The sequence below is a fragment of the Pan paniscus genome, chromosome 23 (assembly GCF_029289425.2).
Source record: "Pan paniscus chromosome 23, NHGRI_mPanPan1-v2.0_pri, whole genome shotgun sequence".
Lineage (NCBI taxonomy): Eukaryota > Metazoa > Chordata > Mammalia > Primates > Hominidae > Pan > Pan paniscus.
The window spans coordinates 33,135,215-33,150,375 of record NC_085927.1 but is presented as its reverse complement, the minus strand read 5'-3'; the positions used below and the strand labels follow the sequence as shown (position 1 = coordinate 33,150,375).

The following is a 15,161-nucleotide window of genomic DNA, read 5'->3' as shown; positions in this document are numbered from 1 at the left end:
CAGCACGTGGCACTTGCAGCTCTTGCAGTGAGGGCAGAACCCAGTGTCAACCCTTCCGCCTGTGGGAGGGGCTGCTGAGGCCTGCAGAGAGGCCAGGGTGGAGGCTCGTCCCCTTGTCCAGCCCTTGGCATGGTCTCCACCAGGTCCCCAGCCCACCAGTGCAGGGCGCCCCTGAGCCTGCTGTTGCCACGGGCCCTGTCTCTATCCAGGACGTCTCCCCACCCTCGCAGTGTCAGGGAAATGATCATGGTGGCGGTGACACTCCGCAGGCAGGGCTGCTGAGAGAAGCTGAGAAGGGTCACACTGCAGGCAGAGGCCCGTGTGACAAGCCCTTCTCACCTCGAGAGAGCTGACCAGGCAGCTCACGAGCAGAGCCACATCCCGGGAGTCTGAGAAAGGTCCTGGCTGGGCTCAGCCACCTCACTGGCCACGGGCAGCCTTTGTCGTGTGAGCCTTGCTCTCCTGGGGAGGCTCAGGCTGACGGCTGATGTGGGCATTGCCGAGGGTAACCTGTGGCCCAGTGGATATGGCCGGGTCTCCTCAAGCTGCATTCATTCAAGTAGGACCCAGGGTGCGTGCCCATCTCCAGCCCAGGGCAGCTCCCCTGTAAGCTGGGTGAGCTACTGAAGCCAAGGTGGGAGGCAGCTGACAACACCACCCACGGCCCATGCGGAGGTGGTGGAAAGGCTGGACTCAGCAGCAACACCAAATCCCGGACCAGGCAGAAACCATCCAAGACTGAGGGGCTCGTGCCAGAGCGGTGGCCACAGGTAAGAACCCGGGCCCAGGCTGTGTGTGGCAGGAATCCTCCATGTCCCAGGGCTTAGCATAGCAAAGGAAGACCAGCCGGGTCACCCTGGTGGCCATCTGTCCCTGTCCCACCTGCAGAGTCAGAACAGCCTCTCCCCAGTGGGGATCATCTCTCTGCCAAAGCAACAGCGGTCCCTGCCCCAACCAGACTACCCCACTCTGTGGAGTTACGGATGCTGCTCCAGCATCCTAACACTGCCCAGCAGGCGCCTGCCTGTGCTCACCCACACCCCCCAGGCCGGCCTTCCCTGCAGCCTGGGCTTGGCCACCTTGGCCTGATTGAGCACTGAGGCCTCCTGGGCACCCAGCCCCATCACTGCACCTGCTGCTTCTAGCCCCACCCCACCGGCTCAGGGGTTCTTCCCAGCGGCGCTGATCATGAAATCAACATGCACGCAAGTTGTCTCAGGAAACTTTTTAATGAAAGTGTCGGCCACAGTGGTGTGTAGGTGGCTGAGCTCAGATTGCAGCTGCTAAGACACCAGCCACTTACCAAGAGAAAGCCAGGCTGCTTCAAACCCAGGGCCCGAGGCAAAAAAGCATCACTTCTGGTCGGGGAGTCTGGAAGCCATGCCTTGTGGGAGGTCACACTGGCATCTAGGCCTTTGCCTGCATTGCAGAAGGAGAGCCGGGTCCCCCTCCTGGAGAATGCTGCGTTCCCCAGCCCCACACCGGCTTTGCCACCACACAGGCTTTTGAGGCAGGAGGCTGGTAAGACGTAGCTGTAGACCCAAAGCAACCACCAGCCCTGGGACCCTGCGGGAGAGGAGCACTTTTAGAACACGGAAAAGTGTGGTCATCCCATCATTAGACAGCATACATCCTACATAAATAAAAAGTCGTATGGGGAAGGAGGTTGGGGAGGGAATAAAAAATTGGCACAGACATTGATAGACTGGTTTCCAATTTCAAGGTAACAGATGCACATCATGAGACCAGAGGAGGCAGAGACAAGGCTGGATTTGGCTTTTCTAAGCAACATGTGTTCCTGTGCAGGGCTGAATGGTCTGAGACAGAGATGGAAGCCAGGACAGGGGAGCCCACCGGGCCCAGATAGGTACAGAGAGCAGAGGCTCCTGTTCTGTCCTCACCACCCATGAGGGTGACACTGCTTGTAAATGGTGGCTGTGCTCTCCCAGCAAGAAAAAAGCACAACTAAATCCACACTGCACAAAGACGCAGACAGAAAGCCTTCAAGTGGCTCTGTTTTCTGCTCCCTGCCTTGCCAGGTCCACAAGCAGAGAGGAGTGTCAGGCGCATGGCCCCACTGTCAGGCTCCCTAGTGAGCTGCGGGTTCAGCAGGAGCTACCCACTGACACACAGGGGACACCCACTCCTCCCACCTTGGGAGAGGTTGCCAGACAGAGCCGCACTGGGTGCTGGTGTCATCCACACACTTCCTTAAATGTGATCCTGCTTCCCTCTGGGCAGCTGCATCCTCTCCTCCTGCAGGACTGTCTGGAAACTTGGCTCTCAGTTTGCTCTCCCTTCTCTTCTCTGCCTGCCCCAAGCCCCTCTTTCTAAAAAAGTGATGCAATATTCATGGGGTTATTTCTTGAAAATACTTGGTGGCCTCCATGCTTCTGTTTTCTTTGAGCCAGGTGGTCAGGAGGGCTTACAAAGAATGCCTGGGCTCCCCCGCAAGTGCCGGCAGATGGGGTAGCAAATGGTCCTGTGCCTCCACCTGCTCCGGGAGGGAGTCTCCCATCTCTAGGCCTGGCCCCTTCCTAACCCTCCATGTATCCTGTTCTCCAGAGACTTCAGAACCCACTCCTGAGAACAGTGGAGCCAGGCGCTTAGAGGAAGACCAAATGCTGCCAGGACACGGAGTGTCCAGGGATTACATTCCAGCATCTTATTAGGTATCTGGATCTGTTCGGAAAAAAATTAGAAACTATGTATAAAACTTAAAAATATTCAAGTATCAAAAGGTTATTTAGGATGAAAGTTTTAAAACAAGTCATCAGCAAGCTGCTACCACCAAGTGGAGACTTATACAAAAGTTGAGCGAGTCCACTGAGCTGAGAGGACAGAAATGAAGTCACCTGTGCTGGGGCAGGGGCAGGGACACTGGGAGCAGGGAGTGTGTGGGCAGAGAAGCCAGAGAAGTCCAGGCCTGTGGAAGCCAAACAGGAGAGCGTGGGCCGGAAGGGCGGTCAGGATCGGGGGACGAGGTCGCTCTCCCTGGAGAACAAACCCTAAAGTGCGTAGCCTGGGATTCCCTCCCTGGGGGTCCTGTCCCCCGACATTTCACGGGCCTTCTGAGCTGCCTTCCAAGGAGGACTAACACGGCAACAAAAGACCCATTTCTGCACAAAAGTCCTGGAAAGAAAAAGAAAGCCAAGAATGGAGTCAAAACGCTACCCAGTGCTGACCAAGCCTCTCAAACCCTGTTCTAAGTGGAGTGTGGTTTCTAAGTCAGGGAAATGGAAGAGGCCCCACCCACACAGGGACAGGGCCATGGCCCCCACAGGATGAAGCAGCAGCGTTTATTCAAGATACAACAGTGAGGGAATCCAGTCACGTTCCCTTCTCCCCAGAGAGGGCGCATCTTGACAAGTGATTCAGTAGAAATCTTTTAGACTCTAAGTTAAGTTCATAAAAACCACTCCCTTCACCCTGTCTCCCAGGGCCAGGCCTGGCCTCTGAGATGAACTGGCTTGGGGCGCCCTCGGGTGGCCACATAAAAAACCACAGTCTGAGGCCAGCCTGGGGCTCCCAGACCTGGGCGGGATCTGTCCAGTCCACCTGTCCTTCGGCTTTGGGTCGCTGTCTCTTGGCAGATGGCCCAACACTTGGGGGTGGCCCAAGGACACCTCAGGAAGGTTCCCGCTCTACGGATGGCCCGATTAGCCAGAGGTTTCCAGGCCATCTGTCCGCCTCCAGGAGATGGACTGGGACCTTTAGACTTCGGTGGAGAACAGGATGCTCTGTCTCTTGCTGTCCGGGGCAGGGATGGCCTCCAGCTGCAGGAAGTACAGCAGCACCTGGACCTGCCCGGGCAGAGTGGGGAAGAGAAGAGTGGCTCAGAGGGGGGCTCACAGCTGCTGGTGGGAGATCTTTGGGGCCCAAGCCTCCAAGTCCATCTCAGGTGCTGGGGACCCCTGCTGGTGTCATGAATCCCTTACAGTGAGATGGAGGTGGGGTGGGGTCCTGACAAGGCATGACTTGTTGGGTGGGGGGTGGTTATTTATTTTAGAGATGCACAGGGCCTTGCTCTGTCCCCCAGGCCGGAGTACAGTGGCTCCATCATGGATCACTGCAGCCTCTAACTCCTGGGCTCAAGAAATCCTCCTGTGTCAGCCTCCCAGATACCTAGGATTACAGATGTGTGCCACAATGCCTGCCTAATTTTTCTTTGTATTTTTTCTAGAGATGGGGTTTGCCACATTGCCCAGACTGGTCTCAAACACCTGGGATTGGTTATCCTGCCTTGGCCTCCCAAAGTGCTGGGATTACAGGCATGAGCCACCACACCCGAACACTTGAGGTAGTTTTAAGCTTCCAGCAAAGTGCACTAGCAGGACCAGGAGGTGGCCTGGGCCCCCACTATCACTCCCATCCATGCAGACCTAGGCAAGTCCCTCTCTGTGAATGTTGGCCACACCACATACAATGCAAGTAAGAAGATGGGCAGGACTGGGGGTGGGGCAGGCAGAGGCCACCTCTGTCAGGTCAGGGTTGCATGGGTACCTGGGACATGACCTCCAAGGACCAGCTGTCAGTCATGGTGATAGGCTGGCTGGGGTTGGCAGTGAGCTTGCTCTCCTTCTCGGAGGGCCGGAGCAGCGTGGGGCCAAAGACCGTGGCGAGGTTGTGCAGGGACATCTTATTGACTGCCTCCTTCTCTGCCACCCTGTAGAGGACCAAAGCAGCGGGTGCTGTTTCAACGCCACCCCCAGGAGAGAGGCAGAGGGGCTGGGCCGTGCTGGAGTTCTCAGGAAGGGAGTGACCTCGACCCTGGCTGTGCTGCAAGCTGACTCCAGCCCTGGTACTTCTGGGTCTCAGTGGCCCAGGACAAGGGGCCAGCTCTGGGCTGGTGGGGAGGTCTCCTACTTGATGTGACTGGGAGGGAAGAGGGGGGTCCAAGTGCACTGCTAGCCACGGCCAAAGCTCTGAGCTCTTTTTTAAGGCCACAGTGCAGAGAGAGGAGGGTGGCAAAGAAGAGAGGCTGGGGCAGGGGTGGCAGTGGCACTAGTCGCCAGAGGCAGTGAGTGACTGCAGACAAGGGTCAGGAGAAAAGGTCCTCGGTGTTGGGGGTCTAGTGGGAGCAGAGGGGCACTCTGCGGCCTGGGGACCTGGAGCCCTGGGCTGCCATGGGAGAGCTGGGCTACCTTTTCAGGTGGTCCAGAAGGAAAAGGAAGGTGAGCAGGTTGGCCTCCGGCAGGGACAGCAGCAGGTTGAGCATGCAGCTCTCCTTTGCAACCGGGTCTGAAAGAGCTGCAGAAGGCGGTGGGTTACTCCTTGGGGTCACAACGAGTCAGAGACCTCTCCCGAGGTGGTCACATGGAGCACCTGGGGCTTGTGTCCCTGCACAGCCCAGGCTCGTCATCATCCTCAGTCTCACAGCTCTGGCCCCCAGTGAGGACCCTGTGAGGGGCACCTGTGTGGGGTGTGAACCACCTGAACGCCTTTTCTCTACCTCGCAGGGGTCAGCAGCACCCGGCAAACAGCAGCAGGAGGAGCCGCTAGAGCAGCTGCTCATGGGCAGAGCTGCCCTTGGACAACTCCTGCCACCACCCCCTCCCCAGAGGAGCCCAAGGCAGGGGAGGCTCAGCATGGAATGAAACAGGGGAGTGAGGAACACAAGGAGGTGGGAAGTGGGAGGGTCCCAGCCCCACCAAGTACGCAGAGACCCCCTCGTCGTCCTGGACACCACAGGGGCACCTGCAGGCTGGGAGACCAGGTCCTCTGTGCATGGGCCCGGGAGGCAGACCTGCCCTAAGGGTGATGCAGAGGCCACAGGTGCTGCACGCGCCAGCGCCCACTCTAGACATCAGCCTCCAGGTTGACTAAGGGTCAGGTCATGTTTGAAACCATGCTCGGCTGGACCAGGACCCATGGCAAGAGCACCCAGGCACCCTCCTTCAGCCCTGGTCTGCAGGAAGGAGGACAGCAGACTTTAGGACCCCACAGCACAGCAGTGCTGACTATTTCAGCCTCTTGGTCTCCTTGAGGAGTAGGGACAGGGAGCCCTCTAGGGATGGGCAAGGCCTTCCAGGACAGGCTCGGTTCTGGTCCCCTGCTTTTTGAGGTTGGGTTAAAATGCCGACCATGGCAGAGGGGGCACAGCTCGGGTTCCCACACCTCACTTTTCACAGCCTCCGAGGGCAGCAGTGCACGTGGAGGAGACGTCTCCCATGAGGCCAAGGCCTCCAGTGCTCACCGATGCCCTCTGCGAAGTTGGGGTAGAACTCGTCAGTGAAGAGGGGCTCGGGCAGCTCACGGAAGTACAGCTTCAGCGTGCCTGCGATGGCGTTCACGTCCATCTCGCTCATCATCACCGACACGTCCTTGTTATCTGGAAAGAGCACGGAAATGCAGCGGCCTCCTTGAGGATCCCGAGTCTCCCACCATCCCTGCCTTGGCTAAAGCACTGTCCCTGCCATGCTGACCACTGTGCGGGTCCCTCCTGGGCTTTGAGCAGCTCATCTGACTCCTCCCAAGAGCTGTGCATGGTTCTGTGTCTGCAGAGTTGATAGGGGTGCATGGGCATTCCCATTCCTCTGCCCTGCTTGGCCTGATGTGATGGCCAGGAGGAGGCCAGCGTGGCAGGACACAGCGCCTGCATGGGGATTGGGTGGCTCTGCCCTGTACATAGCAACCACTCCTGCACCAGTGTCTTCCTTTGGACCCAATTGGCCACTGGTGCTTACATCCTCACCACAGGCCAGGTCCATTCTGGGCCCCCAGAGGGAGCTGAAACTACCACAGGGCCCTCCCAGGGATGCTGGGCATTCTAGGGGTCCTGGTCAGGGTTGGTGGTGTGTGCCCCAAAGAAGGGTCTGCAGGCACAAAATCCTGTTGAAGATGCTGGGAGGGATCCTCTGGGGTCTCGGTGCCCTCCCCTGGCATTTGTGACAGTTCCAGGTCCTTCATAGCCTGTGAGGGTTGGTGAGATGGAGGCAGAGATGCTGCAGCCCCAGCCTGGGCTGAATTTCATCAGTGCCCTCTGCCTGCCGCATCCTCACACATGGCAGGGGACAGACTGCACTGAGTCCTGGGCTTCCACCTCCTGTCCACCCCCAAGGCAGGAAGGCCAAGGCCCCGCAGAAACCCCTGGCCTACCCCAGCAAGTGGCATGCATGGCTAGGATGGTTTAAAAACTGGTTTCTACAGAGGCTTTTTCTACAACTCTTGTCTTCTCTTTTTTAAAAATAATTACACAGTAAATGAAGAAAAGACACAGAGAAGGATGTGACATGCCTGGGCCATGGAGCACTCTGAGATCTCATCGCAGACACCACTGCCCACACCTCCATCCCGTCCTGCGCAGGCCAACACTCACTGACGTCGAAGGCTGCCTTCAGTGCCTGGATGTCCGTGGCCACACCGGACACGCGGTAGATGCCCACCTCCTCCATGCCTCGGCGCTCGATCTCCTCCACGCACTGGCGCACGATGTAGGGCACCTTGGACCTCTCTCTCCTGCGGGAGGAGGGAATGCTCTCAGTGTCCTAACAGCCCTGCTTGGGCCATAACACAGGAGACCTGCTCCCTATCTGCACACCCGGAGGTGGGGTGAGGATGGTGACGAAGGTACCCAGGTCTGGGGCTGCACACAGAGCCTGCTGCATGCCTGTCCTCCCTCTGCAAGTTCTGTCCTCATTGCATGTACTTTCTCAGGAACCTTTCAAGCGGCCAGAACCCCTGCGAATCACACATGATCTTTGCGGGAAGGTCAGGAGGCCTTTCTAAGTCAAGTCAGCACAGGAAGGGCATCCGACAGATTCCAGGCCTGGGGTTAGCAGCCTGTGCCCCCAGCTGAGAGATCAGACCCGGTGTTGGTCCTGCCACCCACGTGCTGTGTGAGAGGAGAATCCCTGACCCCTGCCCTGGGCCTTAACACACATCCGACGAATGAATGAAGGGTTGCCTCAGCACCGGTGCTCCAAGTCCTGCGATGCTAAGTGCTTTTCTCCTCCGAGTCTTAGCAATGGACAATTCCAATACCTCCACACAGGACACTAGAGTAAGAATCCTTCACAGTTAGAACGCAGTGCTGTGCGGAGGCCTTAACTTGAGTTCTGTTTTGCACCTGGATTTACCAGCACATCAAAGCTGCTTCGCAAGCCCCCTCATTAGCAGGGCTTATCTGGGGGAGCTGCTGATGGAGTCCTCGCTGCTCATGCCCACAGCCCTCCCAGAGTGCTATGCGAGTGGCTGCCATGCAGTTGGGGGTGGGGCGTGGTGTTTAGACACAGATGGGAGTCCAGGGTATGACTGATGGAGGCCCCGGCCCACGTGACCAGCAAGGTCAGAGGCCCAGCCAGATTCAATCCTGGGGAAGCAAATGAATTCTCAGAGGAAGTGGTCTGTGTCTGCATGAACTGCTCTCAAATCAAACAGGCTTCTCTTGGCAACTGACTCGTGACAAAGGGGCAGGGGTTATGGCCATTCAACAGGAATCTGGGACCGTGATAAATTCCAAGCAAGGGCAGAAAACCCTGCACTTGGGCAGTTCCTGGAGCCAGCCTACTGCTTCCAAGCCAGGTGGCAAGGACATTCCTGAGCTGGTTTGAAGGAAACACATGAGGTAGCTGAAGACGCAGTGTTCCCTGGGGCCTGACCTCACCATGCAGCGGCCACACACAGAGAGGAGAGACCCACACATGCTCTTTTCTGCAGAAACAGCTGAAGGGATAGGCACCCTCAGTGCGTGAGCCCAAGCCCCTCCCAACTCACTTGGTGACCACAGCAATCTTGACTCCGAAGACCCCTGTCTGTTTTCGGGATGGCATCCTCTTCAAGCTGAACTCCCTGCTGTTGAACTTGACCGAGAGCTTTACTTCAATCTACAGTGGGGAGAAGGGGCACAGTCCTCTAATCCTTCTGGTCCTCATAGCCCAAGGTCCCAAGGACCCCTGGGAGTCTCATCAAATATTTCCACCCCCCAAGTCATGTAGAGGTCTCAGCATGAGGTGGAGCCGCCCCTCGGGGAAGCCCCTAGTCTACTTCAGCAAGAGCCAGGATTGTTGAAGATGATGTAAACGACTGGTTTCTGCAGATGCACCTCCTAAAATCCCCGCTGCTTCTCTTGCTTGCTTGCTTTTTTTTAGATATAGGAGCTTGCAATGTTGCCCAGGCTGTAATCGAACTCTTGGGTTCCAGTGATTCTCCTGCCTCAGACTCCAGAGTAGCTGAGATTATAGGTGCACTGTGCCTGGCTTTCTCTTTCTTAGTAACAATTAAAAATTAAGTGGGAAAGACTAACAATAATATAAGAAAAAGCCAAGAACCTCAAATATTAACATTTTACCATTTATACCCGGGCCTTTTTGGGTGTGTCATTGCTTTTAAGGTCTAAACCTTTCTGGGGTACCTAAAGACAAATCAGGGGTCTCCATTTCTATGGGCAGCCCCCAGGTCCCTGAGTGGAGGCCCCACCTGTCCTGGCGGTGCCATGAGACCTTTGTTTGAGGAGGGAAGCTCAGGGCCTGGCTGGCAACTGCATTCCAGCCAATGAATGACGATTCCAGTGCATGGTGATTCTGCTCTTGGGGGCCCTCCCTTCTCCAACCAGGCTCCCTCTCAGATGCCGCCTCAGGCTCAGCCACCTCTGACTGATTTGAAATGAACAGAGGCCACCCTATCCTTCTGGGGGAAGTGGGCACCAGGAGAGTCTCACGGACACGTACCCCATTCATGGCGATGACGGTGCGCTGCCAGTCTCTGTCCTGCAGGGCCTGCGGGTCCAGCTGAAAGCAACGAGTCATGATTGGCAGAGGCCCTGGGGTCTGTTCAGAGGCCCCACGGGGCAGCAGCCCACACCCGCCACTTCTCCAACCTTTAGTCAGAGGCAGAGCCCGACTGCGGCCAGCACCTCCATCCAGAGGCCAACAGAGGTAGAGTAAGGAGGGGCCTGCCAGACACCCCTGGAACCCAGGGCCCCACTGCTCCCAGAGCCCTGCTGCCTCGGGTCCCCACCCCCTCCTCCCTCTGCCCCGCCCAGTTGGGAGCTGATGTGCAGGCTGGCAGGCTCTCTCCATCCGGGTCCCATCACCACGGGTGCTATGTGGAGCTCAGTGAAAGGTGAGCTGTCCAGCAGCAACTTCAGTAACAACTCCTGGGGGCCTGGCATCCACAGCTGCTGTCTGGGGAACTGTGGACACTGTTCTCCCCCTGCACCATGAACAGCTTGTGGCGGGAGGAGCCTGCAGGCCACACCAGTCCCATGGTTCAGAATCAGGCCCAGAAGGACCCAGAAACAAGCCCTAAATCAAGCAGCTGATGAGGGGGCCGGGAGGAAGCCCCTCTGTGACCCCTCTAACTTCTACCCCCACCCAGCACTATCCAGACAGCTAGCCTGCAGGAGCTTGTCCTTAATGTCACCCGAACACAGTCTGTCCTGGTATGTAACACCCTGTCATGACCAAGCCACATGTCCCCCATCCGTGAAGGCTCTGTCTCCCGTTTTATGGGGAGCACGTTCTATGTCAGCGGTTCCTGGGTATGCCAAGACCACTGGCTGGGCTGGGTGAATGAGCAGTACCATCTTGTTAAAAATACACCTCCCTGGCCAGGTGCGGTGGCTCACGCCTGTAATCCCAGCACTTTGAGAGGCTGAGGCGGGCGGATCACGAGGTCGGGAGATTGAGACCATCCTGGCTAACATGGTGAAACCCTGTCCCTACTAAAAATACAAAAAATTAGCTGGGCGTGGTGGTGGGCGTCTGTAGTCCCAGCTACTTGGGAGGCTGAGGCAGGAGAATGGTGTGAACTCAGGAGGTGGAGGTTGCAGTGAGCCAAGATGGCGCCACTGCACTCCAGCCTGGGCGACACAGCAAGACTTCGTCTCAAAAATAAAAGCAAAAACAAAAACAAAAAAAACACCTCCCTGGGTTCCACCTGCAGCGAACTGACTCATAATCTGAGTGGGACCTGGGATTTGCACAGCTAGAAACCCCAGGTAGTTCTGGAGTGAAGCCAGGTCACGGAGCCACCGTCTGACTCCATAGAAGGCCACTGCATCTGGCCTTGTGTTTCCATCCCTTGATTCAGGTGATGGTTCACTTCAGCCACAAGGCAAGCTGCCTAACAGCAGGGACCACCCCTCATGATGTCTGCACACATTCACATGCGTGCACATATACATACACACATACGACGGTGCTGAGCACAGCGCCAGGCCTAGAGAGGGGCTGAGGACAGGCATCACTTCCACTGCAAGGGACCCTAGCGGCCACAGCCACCTGGGCCTTCTGCAGGTGAAGTGGCCAGAAAATAAGATGCTCTGGAGCAGGTCAAGGAGCCCAGCCAGCTGCCCCTACTTCACAGGTGTGTGCACCCGGGCCTCCCTCCCTGCACCTGCTCAGCATGAAGGCTCAGCACAGGCACACCTGGGGGGTGACCCCTTCTCACCTCCCCTTCTAGGTCCTACTGGTTAACGTTTCCCAAGGGTCTGAACTGTGCAGCCAGAGTGGCACAGAGAAGCAAAGGGCAGCGGGACGTCTCCCACCAGGGGCCATGTGGCCACAGGCTCTCATTCCGCACCTGGCCCTGAAGGTCGTCAGAGGCCACACTCCAGGCCTCAGGGACCCCACCCTGAGAAGCAGCATCTGTGAGCAGGGAGCGGTCAGTCAGAACCACACACAAAAAGGAAACTCTCAAGTGGCACTTTCCCCCGGAGTGAACCCTAAGCAGAGGCAGGAGAGGACAACATAAGGGATGCGGACAGAGTGCGCTTTCTCTGGAAAGGAGGAGTTTCATACCACTGCTGGGAGCTTTAAAAAATGGAAACCCTGCCTGTGATATCAGCACTTTGAAAGGCCGAGGCAGGAGGATCACTTGAGCCCATGAGTTTAAGACCAGCCTGGGCAATATAGTGAGACCCTGTCTCTATAAAAAAAAAATTTTCAAAAGCATTAGCCAAGCATGGTGGCATGTGCCTGCAGTCCCAGCTGCTCGGGAGGCTGAGGTGGGGGCAACACTTGAGGCTAGAAGGTGGGGACTGCTGTGAGCCACGATCATGCCATTGTACTCCAGCCTGCGCAACAAAGCGAGAGACCCTGGCTCTACTAACCAACCAAGTAACTGGAAACACAGAAACATGTTAAGCAGGAGACATTCTTCCCTTTCCTTCAAAGAACAGCCATCACTGGGCCCCTCTCCCCTTGAAAACCCAGAACAGGCAGAAGCAGCTAACAAGCAACCCAGAGTCCAGGTAAGAAGAGACAGAAAGAGAAGCTGTCCAGACATCAGGCGGCTGCCCCTCAAAGCCCCCCTGGAACCACGGCCCACAGGTGCTTTTCAGCAGAGGCCGCCCGGCTCCGGCCCGCCCGGCTGGGGTGGAAGTACCAAAGGAGGCCCTGCATCACGGCCAGGGTGGATGGCGACTCTGGCATGCTTGGCCTTGCTGCTCTGGGAAGCTGGTGGGGCTAAACGAGAGCTTCCAGCCTCCACGGCCTTTTGACCAGGCTTTGAGGGAAACCCCACCCCGCAGTCTGGCTGGCCAAGGTCAAAGCTTCCCATCACCTCCGGGTTCCACTTTTTTGTCTGTGTGTGGGAAGAACACCCTCCCATCCCAGCCTATTGGTTACGGGAATTTCCAACGTGTCTCCATCTCCTCTAAAGCCCAGAAAAGCTGAGCTTCCTTCTCAAGTGGCTAGTTTCCTGTTGCCCAAGTTTGGAGACTGAGTAAAGTATGACTGGTCAGCCTGCCTTGTGCTGGAAGCAATCCAGACTGTCCAGAATCTGCACCACTCCCAGCAGGTAACCCCAATAATCACATGCAGTGCCTCTGATGGACCCAGGGTGGAGGACACCCTGCTCAGGTCCTGCTCCCCCAGAGCTAGCTGGCTGAGCAACGTGCAGCCCTGGGTGGGGCTCCATCCAGCGTCCACTCCCCAGCATTGGTGGTGTCCAGCGCCCACTCCAACCTGGTACTGATGCTGCCAGGAGGGCTCTTTATCGGGCCCCTCTCTGTGACTCCCAGTGACTGAAGACCAGGGTGTTGGCCTCCGGGCACTGGCTCTCACGGCGGTCCTGACTGGCAGCTCCAGTGGGAAAGGCTGTCCCAAGGCTGGCTCTGTTCCAAAGAACAGAGTGTGCTCCGCAGAGCGGAAGCCGTATAAAGAATAGCATGATAATGAGGCCTGTGCCTCAGCTCAGCCAATCCCAAACATTGCTCAAGGCTGGTACGCTCTCTCGTGCAGTTATTTAAAGCACCAGAGAAGTAAACAAGCAAAAGACTGGGGTTTGGAAAAACAGATGACCAAGGGGGAAACAGTTTTCCCTTAAGGGAAAAACCGAGGCACTCCGGATGCTGTCCAGGGTCCCCCTGGGTTGCAAGGTCTTGGTGAGGAATATGCCTGCTGCCTGGCCGGGGACTGGGCAGGCAGAGGTCTGTCTGCTCACATGCAGTGGTCTCAGGAGGATGGACCAGGTCGCTGCTCCTCTCCCCCTGGACTGGGTAAGGCAGGAGCCTTGAAAGAATGACTATGGTCAGCGGGCCTGGCAGATGGTGGCCTGGAGGTCTGCCTAGAAAACTATCGTGCACATCCATCCCAGGGAAGTGGTGGGGTGGGGGCTGAGGGAGGCCGAAGCCCAACTGGGGCAGGTGCTGTGTGCTGCCCTGAAGCATCACTGACCACTTTGCATGGTGGCTCTGCTGGGGGCCCAGCACTGCCCTGCTTGCTTTGTAGTCAGTGTGGCTGGACTGAGTCACCAATGGGCAGCTGGAGGACATCCTCTCACCCACCCTCAGCAGGGGCTGGGAGGGGGCTATGAGTAAACCATCCAAAGGAGGAAATGCTCGTTCACTTAGCTCCTTGTAGACAACAGCTTTCTTCACGCCCATCGTCACCAGCCTGGATGGTCCAGCAGAGCAACCCCAGTTGTTCCTGTCTGGGCCCCATGTGTCTGCACTATAACCTACTCCCGGGGGTGGGTCTTTGCTGAGACCACCAGAGAACCTCTGTGTTCACCAGGAGAGAGATCACAGGCCTCCTGCTGTAGTCTATGACCACAATCTGCTCTCCTGAGATCCATCCTGCACCTTTTTTTTTTTTTTTTTTTTAAGGCGGAGTCTCACTCTGTTGCCCAGGCTGAAGTGCAGTGGCGAGATCTCGGCTGACTGCAACCTCTGCCTCCTGGCTTCAAACCATTCTCTTGCTTCAGCCCCTGAGGAGCTGGGATTACAGGCACCTGCCACCATGCCCGGTTAATTTTTGTATTTTTAGTAGAGACAAGGTTTCACCATGTTGGTCAGGCTGGTCTTGAACTCCTGACCTAAAGCAATCCACCCAACTTTGCCTCCTAAAGTGCTGGGATTACAGGCGTAAGCCACCGCGCCTGGCCTCTATCCCACTTTTAACTCTTTGCTTCTCTTCTCTGATCCCAACCAGTCTCTAACATCACTTCAAAAGGAACACACCCTTCTCCCTTAGGATACACTATAACCAGCATCAGTGAGGATGTAGAGAAATGGGCTTTCATACATGGCCACTGGGGATGTAAGATGGTGCAGCTACTCCCGACAACGTAGGGCAGTTCCCCAAATAGTCACCTTGTTGCACAGCCCAGCAATCTTACTAGGTGTTTACTCAGTGAATGAAAACATACGTCCATATAGAGACTGGTACCAAGGACATGTTCGTGGCTGCATCAACCTTAACAGCCCAAACTAGAAATGATCCAAGTGTCTGTCAAATAGTAAATGCAGAAATAAAAACATGTTATATGTATGCAATGGAAAATTATTATCATAAAAAGGAATCAAACAATGCTACCACATGAATAAACCTCAAAAACATAATGGTAAGTGGAGGAAATCAGTCAAAAAAGCCCACTCTAGTATGATTCCACGTTTATGAAATGTGAAGAATGGGCAAATCTCTAAAGACAAAAAGCAGATCGGCTTGGGTTGGGAGTGGCTATAACTGGGAACAGGGGCTAGGCACGGTGGTTCACACCTGTAATCTCAGCACTTTGGGAGGCCAAGGCAGGAGGATCACTTGAGCCTAGGAATTTGAGACCAGCTTGGGCAGCACAGCAAGACCTTGTCTCAAAAAAAAAAAAAAAAATAGCCTGGCATGGTGGCGCATGCCTGTGGTCCCAGCTACTTGAGAGGCTAAGGTGGGAAGAGCACTTGAGCCTGGGACATCAAGGTTGTGCTGAGTGTGGTTGCACCA

General features: G+C 56.2%; 1 protein-coding gene across 2 annotated transcripts in view; it reads right to left on the bottom strand.

Moving 5' to 3' along the window:
- Positions 1 to 1,210: 1,210 nt before the first annotated feature.
- The window catches only part of BCR (BCR activator of RhoGEF and GTPase), a 137,488-nt gene continuing 123,537 nt past the window's right edge, over positions 1,211 to 15,161 (bottom strand). Inside the window, exons 17-23 of one of the 2 annotated variants that reach the window (XM_034951699.4) lie at positions 9,669 to 9,728; positions 8,716 to 8,825; positions 7,319 to 7,458; positions 6,197 to 6,331; positions 5,145 to 5,250; positions 4,504 to 4,666; positions 1,211 to 3,803 (exon numbers count right to left, since the gene is read on the bottom strand). In XM_034951699.4, the coding sequence (XP_034807590.1) occupies positions 3,714 to 3,803; positions 4,504 to 4,666; positions 5,145 to 5,250; positions 6,197 to 6,331; positions 7,319 to 7,458; positions 8,716 to 8,825; positions 9,669 to 9,728 (804 nt within the window). In that variant the 3' untranslated portion in view covers positions 1,211 to 3,713. The remainder of the gene's footprint in view (positions 3,804 to 4,503; positions 4,667 to 5,144; positions 5,251 to 6,196; positions 6,332 to 7,318; positions 7,459 to 8,715; positions 8,826 to 9,668; positions 9,729 to 15,161) is intronic. The other variant, XM_034951698.3, reaches the window with a different exon arrangement.